We start from the raw sequence: 18,402 nt of genomic DNA, 5'->3' as shown, positions 1-18,402 counted from the left end.
CCTTTCCACTCTGGAGGGAATGAAGTAATGGCCGGCCGCAAGTCAGCAAGCCTGAGTGGAAAGGCCTGGAGAGGTTGCCGCCATCTATGAGCGACGGCAGTAGCTGTCCAGAGTTTAGTGTCATCATGTGTTTGCCAACAGACACGATACTGGGGAAACTAGCCCCTATACTTCGTTTCAGCTTCCGTCCGAGCGCAGCCAAAGCTACGTGTGGCCGGAGCCAATCACACGCCGGCAATAGGTCACGTGATCTCGCCCGCACTTTCGTATCACTCCGCTGCGCCGCCCGCGTTCGCCGAGCATTTCGTCTGCTTCGGGTGTGTCAACGATATCCTCTGCTACAGGTTGAAAAAGTGCCCTTTCACGTTCTGAAACTTAGTCACAGGGGATGTCAGTATGTAGGCTGGCCGCTGGCATCTGTGTCCGAGCTTTCCACCTGTTCGGCATAGTTTCGAGTTGTAAGTACACGTTGCAAGGTCCCCGATGACCCGGTTGTTGATGTTTCCTTGTATTGTTTGGATATACCAGGACTCAAGGCACAGTCCTTTCCACCAGCTTCTCGGCGTCCAATGTTATCGGCAGGTGAAGGGGTGCCCTGATTTCGCCGTGTATCTGAATTGCTGTGGCCCGTACGCTTTGCTTGTTTACAACGCATTTGCGGTACGACGCGGCCGGAGTCTCCTGCCGAATTTAAAAGTAGACGTTCATCACGACTTCTCGCGCCTGACGCCCAAACGTGCCTTTGCGAAAGGACGTTTTGAAGCGACTCTGTGAGGAAGGCATCGAAGCACATGATTCGGCGATTACGGGAACGAAATCACGCAGAAAAACCGGGCTCTGCAGCCGTGTTGCCAGCAGATATACATGTTTTCACCAAACCAAATGCATTTACATATATTAATAGAAACATAAACTTCAGAGATTTGATTCCTTTAGTTGCAAATCATTCTCAGCAGTACATATCTGGAACATTGTGCAGTTTTTACGCACAAAACAGTTATTTTAAAAGAAATTACTTTTGTGAACTACTTTGTGGTGCGTAGGAATGCTCTTCTCGAAGTTGCGAACCGTCCCTCAGCCTTTGGCTGCGCTCGGACGGAAGCTGAAACGAAGTATAACAGCTCCGCTCTAAAAACATATTACCCTAGTCCCACATATTTAAGAAATTAGTGTTTCTTGAACATCTGGGCACCAGTTGTGCAGTGCTGGCTATTCCATAACAGCTATAAAATAGACATATAAAGAAAACTACGCAAGTTGTTCAATAGCAAGTGGTGCTTGGCCTAAGTTCCTTTGTCGAGTCTTTCTCCTAAGCAGGTGCTTGTCCTCCTCTACCTTGCTTTCTGCCCACCCTCGAACTATACGTGCAAGCATGCTCGCTCCACACCTCCTGAACGACGAGGCCAGGTGGCGTCGTCTTGCATTGTACACCGACCACGCCATAGACTCGCTCCACCGCACGAGTCGGACCCCAGGGGGACACTTATGGGCCAGGCTACTAGTGGGCGGTGGGCTGGGAGAAAGGCTCGGCACAGACTCGACGCCGCGGCCAAAGCATTGCCGCATCTCTGGTGTTTACCCAATATTTGCCATCTCAACAAAAACTAAACATTTTTTCCAAAAAATAAAGATTGGCGCATGCGTTTTTTTTTTTTTTTTAAATAAAAATGTAGCTTTTGGGGTCTTTGGGAGTCTGCGGTCGCCGTCACCTCCCCCCTGCTAAAGCCTCGTAGAGTTTTGGTTGCGTAGTCTTCCGAGCGGTGGTCCTCTCAGAAAAGAGGGTTTGGCGCGGTACTCACGTCGGCGGTGCTTGCGGCGAGGTCGATGGGGGTGACCTTGTAGGACAACAGCAGGGACTGGTACTTGCGCTTCCACAGCACTACGGGGCTGTTGAACATCTTCAGCTGCACCACGGACTCTGACGTCAGCCAGCCGGGCTCCATGCGCTCCTCCCCGTCTGGGCAAAGACAGGCATGTCCGGGCTCCAACTAGAGCCAGACACAAACGCGTCGCGAGCACGACTCTCAACGACTCGAGAAACTGAGGGAGGTGGCGAGTCCCGGGCATCTCGTCTCCTCAGTCGACCGGCATTGAAACGCCCGAGAAGCGACGGACATTGGTAACCACGCGTTTTCCAGACAGTCGGCGACTAGGGCACCCAGGAAATCCACCTTTGAACACTCACGATGGTCATCGAAGAGAGCGCTCCTACACAAACGGAACCTCGGCCATAAATTTGGCGAGAACAGAAAAAACAGCGATCTAAAAAAAAGGAACCACTCGACCGAAGTTTAATGGGCGAACTTACGCCTTCAAGCAATAACACTGGTCAACCGATGTCGGCAGTGGCGACGTAGGCGTGGCCGACGGTATCGAGCGCTAATTCGAGATTGACTATGTGCGGTGGCAGGCGGCTCCTTTGATGCACACCCTACTTTCGCGAATGCGTTCAACCAAAATAATTAACAACTTGGGGAACCAAACTGGAGCATTTCAGTAAAGCTGGCAAAGAATAAAAAAATAAAATGTAGAGCCCTTCCACTTCACGTGAAGATGGAGGACCAGCGAAGCTGTTACCTTTACAACATCTAGGACGACCTCAAGGACGACTTCTTGGACGACCTCAAGGACGACACCTAGAGGACTATGTCCAGGACGACCTCAAGGACGACCTTGAGGACAACGCCTAAGACGACCTCAGGGACGACGCCTAGGATGACCTCAAGGACGACATCTATGACGACCTCAAGTACGACGTCAAGAACGACCTCAAGGACGACTTGTAGGACAAACTTAAGGATGACTTCTCGGACGACCGCGAGGAAAACCTCTCAGATGACCTCAAGGACGACTAAAGGATGACTTCACAACGACCTCAAGGACAACGCCTAAAGAAATTCAGCCTTTCCACTCAGGTGAAAACCAGAGTGAAAAAGCTGGAAAGGTTGCCGCCAGCTATGAGCGACGACGGCAACCCAGTTGTGTGCTTGCCGTCATCACTCACAGATGGCGGTAGCTGTCTGGAGTTTTGTGTCGACATTTGTTTGTCCACGGACACGATACTGGAGAAGCTAGCCCTTATCAGCTCCGCTGTAAAAAGAGTTATACCAGCCTGAACACGTCCCACACAAACCACACACTGTGTGGTTTCTGCTAGTTTTTTTTTTTTTTTATTCTTTGTATAAATCTTCTTTTTATTTTATTTTTAACTATTTTTATGGTGCGATTTTTTTTTTCTTTTAGTTATTTATGAGTTTTTTTTTTTTTTTTAGCATGTTTTCCCGCGAGTGCAGTGCTTTGAGGAGTAGCTGTGCAACACAACTCAGTGGCTACCGAGCCTTTCTTTGTTTGCCAAGAGAAGCCGGCTACCCGAGAGACTTGCGGTCGTAGTGTTGGCAGGCCTTCTGAGCTCGCTCACGCCAGATTTCCTGGGACAATGTAGTTCAGCAGAAATCATCAAGCTGGGGGCTTAGGGACATACTTTAGCCATGCTGTTTGACGTATAAATGGGGCAGGTCATCTTACGGGAGTAGTGAGAGATCTCCAACAAGGATCTCGCTAACCAGTCCTTTAGCCAACCACCCAAAGGACTGGTCTATGTCGTAAAAAGCGGTGCCACTGCAGAGATTGTTTGTCCTCCCATTTGACCGGAAGTTTGCGGGGACGTAAATTGCCGACAATGCCTACTTCTGCCGCTTTTAAAAAAGGCTTTACAGCATACGACTGCCTTTGAATCGTCCCATTTTTTTTTTTCATATAGCTTTTACATGGGCCTTTTGTACACTAGATAGAGGGTGTCTCTTTTAAGTCCTTACAGATGCGTCTTAAGAAAGCCAGGAAAGCTATACTAATGCAGTCGAGTTATACGGCTAAGGCGACATCATATAGAAGGCCGATTGTCACGATAAGTCGGCCAGTTAACCAATACCCCTCTCAGACGGCGTTCTAAAGATCCTTTTCACTAAGCTCCTTTATAAAATCGGCGAGCCACCACATGCCATAGGGCACGTGAGCACGCTGTACAGCATGTATGCACTCCACATCGCGAGCTGATTGGCCGATTTCATAAAGGAGCTTAGTGAAAAGGATCTTTAGAACGCCGTCCGACAGGGGTATTAGACATCTTAATGAAATTTTTAACTAGTGAAAATAAACGTACGGTTCTGTTTCGAAACTTGCCAAGCGCAATTGAAAGCCACTAAATAATTTAGAAAGCCTCGGAGCATGTGGGAAGCACTGTCTAAAGTTGCCACACGTGCAGGACGTGCGAGGCTACCCGTGCTACCCGTGAGATAACAGACCCCGACTGGTTTCTTCACTCTCTTAGTAATTTCTCACCGCCAGCCTTCCGCCTGTTACAGCAGCAGTAACTTTAGAGCACTACTGCGCTTCCCACATGCTCGGTCTTCCTGAAAATGACTCATTTAGTCGTTTTTGATAGCTCTCAGCGAGTCTCTAATAGGAACCATACCTTTATTTTTACTAATAAAAAAAAGTTAATGAACAAATTTTAGTTAATGATTCAAATTATTGTATTGATTAGCTTCCTAAATTATGTCCCCCTGGCCGTACGACTCACCCGCACAGACCGTGTTAGTGTAGCTTTTACCACTTTTTAAAAATGAAAACACCTAAGAAAAAATAGACCCCTTGTATAACGTTAACGTTGCGTAACACTCCCAGCATGTCACTCGTTTACAACTCTTGTTCACAACCATTTTCTTGTAGGAAACGACCTATAAAACACATTCGGCGTTAAAAAAGCATCACCGGCAGAAATAAAATTCTGCCGGCAGTAGCCACGTGCACTGCCAACTCGGCTACGCGTGCCGTCATGTGACGAACCCGTATTTAGTCGCGACGCCACTCTGTTATGACAAAGTTCAACTATGGGAGAGGAGGAGAGCGCTCTCGTATAAAATTACCCTTTCCCAGCTGAATCAAGGAGGATAAATGTGTTTCTCAAGCCCTCTGCAAACCTTCACACCGAGGTTAGCCAGAAAAGTTTAAGATCGGACTGTCTGAGCACCTTTCGTCTACACTCTAGGACAACTTCCCGCGACAACAGCGTCAAAGTTCCAGGCACTCCTGCACTCGCATGCCTCAAGTGCCGACCGAGTGCGCTCTTCTCTTCCACCAGAGGAGAGGCGCCTACCGTAGCTGCCGAAGATGTCGATGGCGGCGTTGCGGTCCACCGTGAGCTCGTTGGCACCGATGCTCCTGGGGTGCACCACCGTCTCCCAGCGGCGCACAATGATCTCTCCGGAGTCCAGCAGGATGCCCACCAAGTAGCGGAACTCCACCGTCCGCTGCAGGGGCACCTGCACTCGCACCGCCCACACTTTCCTGCAAGGCAGACAAACCCCATTGCCGTCAATTCCCATTTGTCACCATATTTTTTTTCCTCAAGGGCCCAGGCGAGCACTTTAAAACAGTTGTATCGTGAATGCGACGTGAAACGTGCCATAATCTAGTTGATAGGGTTGGTGGGAAAGAGGGCAGTGGCTGCGGCAAATTTATTAGGGTCAGTTATAGAAACGATGAAAACCATGGACAGGACAACAGATGTTGTCCTGTTCCCCACTCACCAGGATTGAGAAATGGCACTTCTTAGGCAGCTCACTTGCATTCTTGCATTAACATCAATTGCCATCTTTTACAGGAGTGGTTCTCAAATAAAGGTCCGCGGACCCTTTGGGATTTAAGAATGCACTCTAGGGGTCCGCAAAGCCCTGCCTCATTAGTCAAGCTCGGCAATAAAAGTTGGCTTTTTCAAATTGAGAAGAAACGTTCCAATTTTTTGGCGAGTTTTCTCACGTGTATGTCAATGAGAGGAGTCCACTTCACGCAGCCCTTAGTTATATCCATTTACTACATCATCCTCCTAATTAACCTATACCTCCCCTTCCCCTCACCACAAACGAGGTCCTTTATCATCTCCGCCGACCCACAAGGGGTCTGCGTAACATCAATGGTTAAGAACCACTGTTTTACAGTAAATGCAGCGATGCTACTGCGAAACTGTGATTTAAAGCAATTTTTTAAACACCTGAAAATGAAATTGAGAGCACTAAGGAGCACAAAAGCAAGAAATGTGCAGCTCTTTTGAGCACGTAAAGAACACTTTCCAAAATACTTCCGAGCATGCAGCTATGAAATCTTACAATAACCTAGATTTAGTTTAAAACATTTTTAAATTTGCCAATCCCCTACCAAGTTTTTTTTTTTTTTTTTTGTGCACATTATAGGGCATTTTGTAATATTGGTCTCCACAGACTTAATTATGAAAAATTTATCTTTCATTGAAATCCAATGTGATGGATTACTAAATAGATCTTTCTCATAAAAAAAGGTGACACAACTATCGATCTTACTGTGCGCTGTTTTTTTTTTAAACAAAAAACCTATCAAAAGCCGATCCCTTAAAACTTTTGCAGCTTTCCGTTTATGCCTGCCAGCTTAGTCGTGTCCTCGGAAAGGCTCGCAAAAAAGAGAAGCACCCACCCGGGTTGACAGGAGAGCCGCTAGGTGTCCTTCGCTTTGCCACAACTCGTGTTACATGCGGCTAGGGTAGGTGGCGCAGCTGCCTATTCAGCCAGCCACACATTTGATGGGATTTGGTGGTTCTTGATTAGGATGTTAGAGGAAATCACCTCTGGCACAAAGTGGAGCATTTGGTAATGGTAATGTAGACAATTGATGAGGGACAGTGCACTATAAAATTACACATAATATACCAGCAAGCCCGCATACTCGCTCCGGTTCGGATATCCTGCTGCCTTCCCCAACTGTTTTACGCAGCTACGAGAGATGGCAGCGCAACAAGCCACCCCAACTGCTTCCCACCCCGACTAGAGCCACTGAATGGCTTAGCGCATCCACTCTGTGCCCCAACTGTTTCATTGGCCACTTTCTCGTCAAGTGCAGAGCAGGCAAAACTCGCAACAGTTACGATTTAAAGATGCCACTTCGAGGTTTAAGAGCAACGTCGGGAAGTTCGGGCGATGTCGTTTCGCTCCGTCGCAGAACATTTCGGCATTCCTGGAGAACGAAATGCGTTTCCCGCTATTCCGGACAAAGCTCTGAAGCGCAGCTGGCCACGCAGGAGGCAAAAAGGGGAGTCTCACGTGGCGGGGTCCTCGGGGTGCATGGCCAGGGCGCCGGCCACCTGCCACTCGCCCATCTCGGGGCTGCTGCCGCACACAAACACCGTCTCCCCGTGCAGGGTGTCCACCTGCACCCTCAGGCACAGCTCCCGTTGGGGCGTCGCCTGCACGCCCCCCGGGGAGTGGGCCGCCGAAGTGGCCCCCCCCGCCTGCCCGGGCAGCATCTTAGACCCTGCAACCATTCGCAACATTTCCTGTAATCTGGAAATCTTTCTTCTCTTTTCTAAATGACTGAGCCACACCCAATTTCTCAGTGCAATAAATGACTCTGAATTAAACAAAAAAAACAAGTGCAAGGTTTTCTATATTCTTTAGTTAAGCAATATGCAGTTTGCTGCAATATACTGATACTCCAATATTAGACACATAACATTCATACGCAGTTAATCGTGCACCTCTATTTGTGTGTCTAAAATAACTCCTGAGGGATGCCAGCCTCTGATATGCCTTTGCACATTCCTCATGACAATTCTAATGCAACACATTACTAAAATGAACTTCCAAACACTTAAATTCATTTTAGTTATTATTAAATGGCACCCACAGTGTAGCAAATGTTTGGAACTTTTCTTATTTGTATAATACTGCGGAACACATCAAAATGAATAACCGTATCCTATTCACCACACCATGAGCAGATTTGCCATAGAGAGGCGTTGAGAAATTCCTGACTTTACTGCAACCCCTCTAGAAAAAAACACATATGCGAAAAGTTTAAGTTGGACAGAAAAAGGCAAATATGTATCATTACTAAAAACAACAGTGGCCCTAACATTAATCCTTGTGCTACTCCTGAGTGAATGGGGCGGAGCAAACATTACATTATATCCATGATCGGAAGCTCTATTCAATCTCAGCTGACCTACCTTTTTAAGCAATTTATCTCAGCGCGCATGTTTTTGAAAATCCACGAATATTACGTCAACCTGACTACATTCGTTTATAACCAAGGTTCCGCATTTTCAGTGTTCCTTTTTTTTTTTTTTTTCTCTCAAAATCAAGGTTTCCTTTTTTCTGGATTTAATTTTCTCCTACAGATGCAGTGTTTTCATGTAAATTGGTTAAGACATAATCAATTTACACAGAAAAACACCGAATCTGCAAGTAAAAAGTAAACCCCGAAAAAAAAAAATACCGCCAATTTCGAGAAAAAAAAAAATAAACACCGAAAACATGAAAGTTTATTTATAACTGATGCAAACTCGTGCGAGCACTCAAGTAGATGAGCGACAGTTTGGAGACCGTGCCCGAGTTCAAGGTGATGCTCATACAGTTTTTGCATATCATGCTTGCATTCAGTTCTTGCATATGTACAATAATGCCCCTGGGCAATGTAGGTACCGTAGAAACAAATAAAGAGTTTGCTTTGAGCCCGACAACTTTAGGCTCTCTTGCCAATAGACTGCGGAGCACATTGTTTTCCGCTGCAAGCCAGGATGAAGGTAGCATTGACCGATGGGTAGCAACCGGTGACACCTACTGGAGCAAGGATGAAATCCAATGAGGGGTTTCACGTTTTCTCGGGTCGACAACAGTGAATGTGGATCAGCATGAAGCTCCTTTTATCGATGCATAGCTTAACCACGATAAAAATGTGCCCAAGCTGAATGAATGCAGCTCGATACCAGCACAGTGCGAGCTATGTTTTAGGAGTGATTAACCGATACGCTAAGAATGAAGACAAAAAAAAAACGAAAGACGCTTACAATTCTTTGTAATGCTGAATTAGACCACAGCTCTTGGGGAGGAGGGTATGGAGGGGAGGGTATGCCCCTCCTCCTCCTCCCCTCCGCTGCTTCCCTCCCATTTAGCGGGATATTTTCGCTAAATTTAGCGGGGAAATTTTTCTGCCAAATTTAGCACAAAATTTTTTCAGCTAAGTTTTTTTTTTTTTTTTTTTGCTAAATTTAGTGGAGGAATTTTTTCGCTAATCTTATTGGGGAAATATTTTCGCTAAATTTAGTGCGGCTCCAGCAATTTCCAGAATATTTTCCGCGAAATTGCTGGAGCCGGCACCGACCATGTCACTGTCGCTCACGCAATTTCTGCTACTCACGCAGGTTTTGTGCGGTGCTGCATCACGGAAGCTGCTTATCAAAGACGACGGCACTCAATTCTTACAAGTCTTGTGTAGTGCTGCATCACGGCAGCTACTTATCGAAGACGACAGCACTGAATCCCAAGTATGTCCACCAGGTGACAGGGCACCCAAGTGCGACCTCGACCATCGGTTTCCGACGTGCGCCGCCGCTGATTTTGGCCATGTCCGTTACCGGCCTACGAACACTGGCACAGCACCGACGACCTCGAGGTGAACTACGGGCTACTAAAGGCGGCAACTTCCAGTGTCCAACTGGGGCGTGGAGCCAGCACGACCATGTCACTGTCGCTCACGCATTTTCTGCTACTCATGCAGGTTAGTGGATGGTTTGCTTGTAAAAGGTTTATTGTCTTTATCTTGCCGGTTCCACCCCAAGTGCTGTATAACTGTGTAAAGTCTCACTCGCTTGTGAAGTACCATACACGTCATCGCTTTTTCTTGTTTCGGCGGCTTGCGTTTCATTTAATATTGCTTCTACTGTGTGGCGACATTGAATTAGACCCAGGTCCTGTTAATGAGCCGACTCTGCAGATGAATTTGGATGAGCAACTGGAGATTAAGTCCTAATTAAATAACATAGTAACAAAACAAGTAGCGCAAGGGGCCACCATTGAAGATTTAAAAAGACGTATTTTATCCTTGAAAACTCGGGTTGCAACGCTTAAGTTAGAGGCGGCCGTGACAGAGTGTAGGAATAGCTGCGACAGCCAACAGCGTGCAATGTAGTCCCTTGTGTCAAAGGTTGATAATCTTGAAAATTGTAGCAGAAGATGTAATCTTGTGTTTTATGGTATTAAAGATGAGAAAGGAAATGAATCATGGGCGGTGTCGGAACGACTAGTTAAAGGACTATGTGAAACAAAGCTCGATATTACGCCTACAACCATTGAAAGAGCTCATAGGATTGGGAAATTTACTCCAGAGAAAACCCAACCTTTGATTGCGAATTTTTTGTCGTTTAAAGAAAGACAGTCAATCCTGGGAAACGCAAAGAAGTTGAAAGGTTCTGGCATCAGTGTATCAGAAGATTTCTCTGAAGAGATACATAGAAAAAGACGTTATCTATGGGAGTTTGCCAAGAGTCGCAAAGATGACGATACGCGGGTTAACCTCAGGCACAATGTTCTTTATCTGAATGATACCAAATAGGTACATTTATGATGATACGATCAGTCAGGTGGTGCGGTATAAGTGACTGTATGCTGACTCGCCCACTACAATCTCATTCCTTGTTATTAACTGTCGTGGCATCAAAATTAAAGTTGATGATTTTTCTTCTCTCGTGGATACAGTTCAACAGTCAATTGTTATAGGCACAGAATCTTGGCTAACTGACGACGTAATAGACCGTGGGGTATTTCCTGATAATTTTACATGCTACAGAAAAGACAGAAATAGTTATGGTGGCGGTGTGTTTATTTTAGTGAACCAGAGGATTTCTTCGAGTAAGATTGAGGTCGAACTAGGATCGTGCAAAGCTGTATGGTGTCAGTTAAGACTTCGAAATGGTAAAACTTTGGCAGTTCGTTCTTTTTATCGGCCGCCAGCAAGTTCAGTCGATGTACTAGCAGAATTCACAGCTGCGGTTGAAACTATTAAATCCGATAGCACTGCTATAGGTGGCGATTTTAATTTGCCCGATCATAACTGGCACCAACCAAGCACACACTCTGGAGTAACTCGTGGGCTCACTGCAGTAATGTACAATTTTATCAACCTGTTTTCGGTGACTCAAACAGTACTAGAGACCACTCGAGGGCACCACATATTAGACCTTTTCCTTACAAACAAACCGGCTTTGGTGCAAACTATTTCAGTGATTCCGGGAATCAGCAATCACAACGCTGTCGTTTGTGTAATGAAATTGAATCACGTAAAAATCAATAATGACAGCAGTCGACGCATATTTAATTACAGTCAAGTTAATATTACCACGATAAATGCTGAGCTAGACGCTTATTTCGTTCTTTTTGAAACGCTTGCTGAATCATGTTTGGTACCTGAATTATGGACACTGAGACAAAAGCTTTGGAATTGCAAGACCACTTTGTTCCCTCTTGGATTTTAACTAAGAGGTGTAATAATAGCAAACCTTGGTTTACAAAAGAACTACGAAACTTGACCAATAGAAAACAAAGAATTTATCGGGCCTATAAGAACAATCCGTCGCTTGAAGATATCATCAAACTAAAAACGATAACGAGTAATCGAAAAACGAAAATAGACCAACCAAAATCATTTTTCTTCGAGTCATTTCAAACTAAAGTTAAAGAAAATCCTAAAGAACTTTGGAAATACATAAAGAGGAATAAAAAAAGATAATGTATCTATTCCTGCTCTCGTGAAATGTGACAATATGGTCACCGGTGCTGGTGACAAAGCTGTATGTTTTAACACTTACTTTAGTTCTGTTTTCCCTACCTGTTATAAATAACAACACTGCAGAAGGCCTCGCTCCGTCGGATGTATCGCCCATGGAAGATATGTTCTTTGATGCTCACGGGATAGAAGTTTTATCGGAGGGCTTAAGTGCTTCAAAGGCTGCTGGCCCTGACTATATACCGACTGCTTTACTGAAATCCTGCGCACGATCCATGTCCCCATATTTAAAATTACTTTTTACGAAGTCACTGATTTATTGCTCACTCCCTGACAATCGGAAGATAGCGTCAGTAGTCCCAGTCTATAAATCGGGGCTTTGCAACAGTGCCTCTAACTACCGTCCCATTCCATTGACTTCCGTTTGCTGTAAAATTCTTGAACACATCCTGTACACGTCTATTTCCAAACACATGCATATTCATTATTTGTTTAATCAGAAACAGCGTGGCTTTCGAAAAGATTTGATAGGATGGAAGCTTAGGCGAGTTGGTGAACCATACTTGACGGCGACAGCGCAGGAAAAATCAATCTCACACTAGACACTCGGTAATAAGTGATAAGTAGAAGACTACTTCTTCTACTTATCACGTTCTGAAAAGGCAACCCAGACGTTGAAGAGAAAAATGAAGCAGTCGAATACACAAGAGTTGTAAGTTCAGCGCGTGTGCTTGTCTTCCTGAGTGTCTGGTGTGAGATTGATTTTTCCTGCGCTGTCACCGTCAAGTTTCGAAAAGAGTTATCCTGCGTCACGCAATTAAGGGAATTTTCTCAGCATATCGCTGAAGCGCTGGATAGCCGTTCAGCAGTCGACTGTGTTTGCTTGGATTTCAAAAAAGCTTTTGATGGGGTACCTCACGCGTTATTAGTTGAAAAATTGTGGCGTTATAAAATCAACCCTCGCGTTATCTCCTGGGTTTCCGAATACCTATGCGCAACATGTCAGTACGTGGTAGTAGGGCCGGTTTTGGGGCCTTTACTCTTCTTACTTTATATCAATGACATCTCAGCGTCCGTTACGTCATGTAGGCGAATGTTTGCAGACGATTGCGTATTGTATAGAAAAGTTAATTGTAAATTTGATAGTCTTATCCTTCAAAAAGACTTAAATGCAATACAAACTTGGTGTGAAAAATGGCGGATGAATCTTAATTTGGATAAAACCGTGTGCATGACATTTTCCAGAAGAAAAACATTGAGCGAATTCCGTTATGAAATATACAATATTGATCTAAAAATAGTTTCAGAGTTTAAGTATTTAGGAGTTTTATTTACATCTTCATTACGTTGGAATCAACATGTCGATTATACTGTGGCAAAGGCTTCAAAATCTTTGGGTTTTCTTTGCAGAAATACGCAAAATTTTCCTCAAGTCACCCGGGAGTTGTTGTATAAAACAAATGTGTTATCTATTTTAGAATATGCCTGCACTGTGTGGGACCCGCCGACTATCACTGATAGAGATAAACTAGAAGGGGTGCAAAACTTTGCGGCTCGCTATGTATTGGGAAGGTCAGTAAAAGATAGAGATTTTAGTGTGTCACGGTACTAAACAGACGCTACAGTGGGACACGCTCGAACACCGTAGAGCAAAGCTTCGCTTGAAGTTTTTTCGCAACATACACCATTCCCAAACCGGAATACCACGTGACACCCATCTTTTGTCAGCACATTATCAATTCGCCCGAGTGGATCACGTTCATAAGGTTCGCGAGTACAGATGTAGGACTGCAGTTTTTAGTAGTGCTTTCTTCCCAAAAACAATTTGCCAATGGAACCGGTTACTTTCTGCCGTAGTATCAATCACGTCAAACGATGGCTTTTAGTCTGCTTTGGAATCAGTCAAGTTGCTAAAATAAAAGTTATGCAACGTGTGTCGCGGATTTGAGATCTGCTTTGATGTACGTAAGCTATCCTGCCGTTATTTGTTGATATTAAGTGATGCTGTCTGTTGCGAAGTTGTGATGTGCTTCCTTGTATACAAGTACTCTTGCCATCACTTAACCCAACTGTACTTCACAAGGAGCCTGCTTGTGTGTATTTAAGTAATGTTTGGCATATGTAAACCCCCCCCGCTGTAATGCCGAAAGGAAATAAATAAATAAATAAATAAGAATGCGCTAAAAATAGTATTCATCGAGGAACCCTGAGCACTACTCTGCGACATGGTGCCATTCACCAAAAGGCACCGACAGTCCGCAGGTTTTTTATTTCTCCTTCGGAAAGCTTGTTGACACTGCATCTTTTGCCAGAGCAGCTTTCAGTAGGGCACTTACAAGGATGTGGCCCTAGTTGGCGATTTTCCACGATTTACTCTTAAACCTCGACTCAAAATGCCTCTCGTAGACAAAGTCTGTTGGCTGCAACAGGCTTTGCAACGGGATCACATCCCGCCCTACTTTCAAGCGGTCCATTTTGGGAGTAGCATAAAGTTCAGCTTCTTCATTCACGTTTTGTATCTCGCGTTGCACCGTGGCATGAAGCATTTCTTCCCTGTTGCCGGCAGCTTCTGGAAGCCGAAACCGGCCAGAAAATAAAGATAACCGCAGGAAGCTGCGCAGCGCTGAAGCTAGGTGCCGTGCTACCTCCTGCTAGCACTCGGGAAAGGACGGCCTCGGCGCGCTGTTGCCACGGATGGCAGAAAAATCACTTTAGATTACGGCGTCAAAAATCTGCTAAAAATGAGATCTCTCGAAATCGACGACTACCATTTATTTAACATAAATAATTTATGGAGGCTTTTTGACAAATGTTCTCGTGTCAGGGTCGCACTAAAAGTGTCAAAGCGGATAAAATTATCAATATATTCTAGGAATATCCTAAAAAGGCAATATTCAACATGATTACCGTATTTTCCAATGTATAGTCTGCGGGCTGTAGACATTTAAAAGTTAAATTTTGTACTGTGCGGACCATGTGCGGTTCGTTTCTTTCTAAAGGTTGACATTTGACGCCGTACAGATTATACACAACCTGTTTTTCCTAAATGCCGATATTTTATGCCGGGTGGACTATGCACAAGGTCATTGGTTCCGGGCTTCCGTTTTCTGTTTCCACGGAACAATGAAACAAGCTCATCTGGCATCGTGTTTACCTCGCCCTCCATGCCCTCAAGGGCAACCGGTGACGCACACATTGCCCCCAAGGTATTGGCACAAGGTCTCGAACAAATGCTTTGTGACTGGGCAAAAAAGAGACACAAACATCCTTTGGTTTCAAAAAAAGACTCTACAGAAAGATAGGTGTTGCTGCAGTCTACCTGAAGCCACCGTAGTAATGCCTCCTAAGCGAAGAAATTCCGTCGCATTCTTCAAACTTAGCGTCTTTGAGCACGCTAATGAGCTGAAATCAAACTGGGCAGCTGCAAAAGAATTTGACAACGAGGAAAGCGCAAGGATGTGGGCCGCTTCGCAAGAACTTCAGAAAGAAATGCCTGATTGCAAGCAGGGACGGGCAGTATTTCAGATACAAGTATTTGAAATATGTATTTCAAATACTTTGTGTATTTTGCATTTGTATTTAATTACAAATTGGGTAATGTATTTGACGTGTGTATTTAAATACTAAAACGTGGGTATTTCAAATACAATTGTAATTAAATACAATTTTTTGGGCTAAAATACATCCCTCAAATTTATTGTCACTGTCCAGAGCAGGAAGACAACTACGTTCTGCACCGAATGCAGTGTCTCTCAATCAAGCACAAGCGTTTAGTGACTTTGTGATTACGACCGTGCTAGTCCAGGGCAAGAATAGTGACGAAATCGACGTTCACAGGCAGACTGGCTAAATAAGTGCCTGTGACAACTTGTGATGCTTTCCAGCCTGATTTCCATCCATATTTTTGCCTGGAACATTCTAAATGCGCGGGTCGTCCAGATTTCTGTAACAGGTGCGAGTTGCAACAATAAAAAATTCTCTAGCTAGTGCTGCGCGTCTTGGTCGTCTCGGTTCTTTGTTGGCCTATACCAAAATGTAATCGACAAAAAAAGGTGCTTAAAGCTCTCTACTTTTTTCACCTATTACGTCCAAGCTGATCACATTTTTTTGTGATTATATTTCTATTACGTTACTAGAGCCTCGCACACTAACTCCCGAGTGTGTAATACAAAATTAAAATGAGATACCCAGAAACTCGTTGCAGGTGCCCTGAAGTCGCTGACGCATATTTTGAGGAATGTATTTGGAAAAGTATTTGCAGGAGACCAAATACATTTGGTTGTATTTGTATCTTGTATTTAAATGCTTTTTTGGAAATGTAATTAGATTTGTAATTAAATACATTTTTGACGAAGTATTTTGTATTTGTATTTCAATACATATTTGCATGTATTTTGCCCATCCCTGATTGCAAGGAAGCAAGACGACACCAGGCAACAGCTTGGCGAAACCTCAGGAAAAACTTGCAGCGTGGCTGCGACAACTGCGTGAAGCAGGATTCCCAGTGTCGACAGTGAGAATCAGACTGGTTGCTCGTACCACGGCCGCAGATGAAGGTCTCCAGGACTCCCGAAGTAGTGTCTCCTGGTAGGCCAGGTTTATGAAGAGAAATCGTCCGAGTCTTCGGCAGCGCATAACGGTCGGTCAAAGGAAGCCGGAAAATTGGAGAGAGATGAAGACTTTTCGAGAGCATGTACATGGTCCATGGAGGAAAATGAGATTCCAGAAGGCCAGGCAAAATATTCTTATAAAGTAGAAGCATATGCATTTATGATATTTCAAAAGCCTGTATGGAGTGAGTTATCTTCAAATTGATGCGCTTACCGTAACTTTTTCTAACAAGTGTACAACATGGATGACAACGTGGGAACCAAAACAATCAGCATCAAGACAACTGGCAACGAACGAACGTGCTTTAGTGTTGTTCTTGCATGCAGCATGACAGGTGATAAGCTGCGTCATCTTCAAGCGCAAAACCATTCCTAAAAAGGATTCTCTTAGGGGTTGTCACTTATTGTGCAATGAAAAAGGGTGGATCGAGACGAGATGCGATGCACAAGTGGATTCATGAGGTGCTGCGGTAGCGGAAGGGGTCAGTTTTCAATTCAGGGTGCCTTTTGATCATGGTCTCAATGCGGGTGCACCTCTTGGACACTGTAAAGGAGCGGCTCAAAAATAAGGTGATCGCACTTGCCATAATTCCAGATGGAATGACCGAGTACCTCAGGCCCTCTAGACACTTCCCTGAATCGCACATTTAAGAGCAAATGTCAGGAAGCATTGGGAAGCGTGGATGCAAGAAGGAGCTCACACATTCACTAAAACTGGAAGGATGCGCAGGGCAACTTATGCGGAAGTGTGCAGGTGGGGGGTAGAGTCGTGGAACGCCATCCCATGTCAAGTTTCTTTTGAAGGCTTAACTAAAGATTTAATAGATCTGCTCCAGAACTGTCCGACAGTAACAGCGAAAAAGGCAATGAGGAACCCTTTGTTGAATCCGAAATGATTTACCTTTTTTGCTCAGACAGTGACGACAGTGATTATGACAGACTTTGTGAATGACAAGTCCGGAGGAATTTTGTAAATGAGAAATCATGAGGGTCATAATTTTTTTTTTTTATCGTGCAGGCCTTTTTCTTTATGTGAATGAAGTACATAATATATTTTCAAGCTTTGTTGTGTAGCATATATTCTTTAGCATACAAGACTAAATGCAGAGTACCTAAAAAACAAAAAATTCAGCAAAATTGGCGCCTGCAGACTATACACCAAGAGCGGTAGTTATGTGGCAAGCAGCTGGTTTCTGCCAAATCGGCATTCTCTGTTTCCAAAACAAACACTGAAGGTGCTCTTAAGATACTGTCAATGTGTTCAACCAAAGGCGTTTTAAGTTCTGCACAAAAAAAAATGCACTACAGAGTATTGGTATATGGCAGCCGATAGCATATGTTGTTCTAGAAGTGCACGTTTCGTGTACAATTATATGGAAACTAATTTGAGCACACAGGAAACCTTAGAATTTGTTTTCCCAGTATATGCTAACTTCTACTGCTGTCCAGTGTTTTTGCTTATTTTAATTTCAAAACTACCTACTCTTTCTTTGGCAATTGTAACTTTCATTGGCACTTGTTATCGGGTTCTGCTGGTAAACTTTGCAGGACAATGTAAGAAATACATCTGATGGAGATAGGGCAGTTTAATCCGCTAAGCATTATGTATCTGGACACAGCAGAACATGTTTTCAAAACCTGGGAATAAAAAAGAATGACAAAACGAAACAGATGTGGTTGAAATAAAAGTTTTACATTTTCATTTCGACTCTGTTTAACATCTCAGTTTGTTAGTGATTCCACAAAAGCTCCTTGCATGAGGCGCAAACTCAAGCTTCGTTCAAAGGCAATGCGTGCGTGCATACGCAAGCCGTACTGCTCAAGTCTGACCATATGTTATATAAAGTTAGCAAAGTTGTCAAACTATAGACAGAGTAACGAGATAAGAATATTTCATTTCAAAAATGTCATGGAACAGTGGCATTGGGGAAACCGCTGGACAAGTGCAGACCCGGATTCGGCAGATTTAGAAGGAGGGGGGAGGAAGAAAGGTGCACTTGGCTGGGTTCGGATGGGCAAAGGTGCCTTTGCGACTTCCACGAACAAGAGGGAGGACAGCAAGAGGAGAGGAGTGAGTTCAGCCATCTGGAGGCAATTGGATGCCAGGAATGTGGAGAGAGAGAGAGAGAGAGAGGCAAGGTATACAACAGAGGGCTTGAGGGGGGGAAGCAAGCACAAGACTGGACGGGGGTAACCACGAGAAATT

At 44.5% G+C, this 18,402-nt stretch overlaps 1 protein-coding gene across 4 annotated transcripts in view; it reads right to left on the bottom strand.

Moving 5' to 3' along the window:
* LOC8051054 (glycerophosphocholine phosphodiesterase GPCPD1) overlaps nucleotides 1-18,402 on the bottom strand; it is a 139,840-nt gene that overhangs the window by 40,895 nt on the left and 80,543 nt on the right. For all 4 annotated transcript variants that reach the window (XM_029985601.4, XM_029985602.4, XM_029985604.4 and 1 more), the window contains 3 exons: nucleotides 7,128-7,338; nucleotides 5,156-5,346; nucleotides 1,800-1,957 (listed from right to left, as the gene is read on the bottom strand). In XM_029985601.4, the coding sequence (XP_029841461.2) occupies nucleotides 1,800-1,957; nucleotides 5,156-5,346; nucleotides 7,128-7,338 (560 nt within the window). The remainder of the gene's footprint in view (nucleotides 1-1,799; nucleotides 1,958-5,155; nucleotides 5,347-7,127; nucleotides 7,339-18,402) is intronic.

This window comes from Ixodes scapularis, unplaced genomic scaffold (assembly GCF_016920785.2).
Source record: "Ixodes scapularis isolate PalLabHiFi unplaced genomic scaffold, ASM1692078v2 PGA_scaffold3__209_contigs__length_174095766, whole genome shotgun sequence".
Lineage (NCBI taxonomy): Eukaryota > Metazoa > Arthropoda > Arachnida > Ixodida > Ixodidae > Ixodes > Ixodes scapularis.
This window is presented reverse-complemented; position numbering and strand designations above follow the sequence as displayed.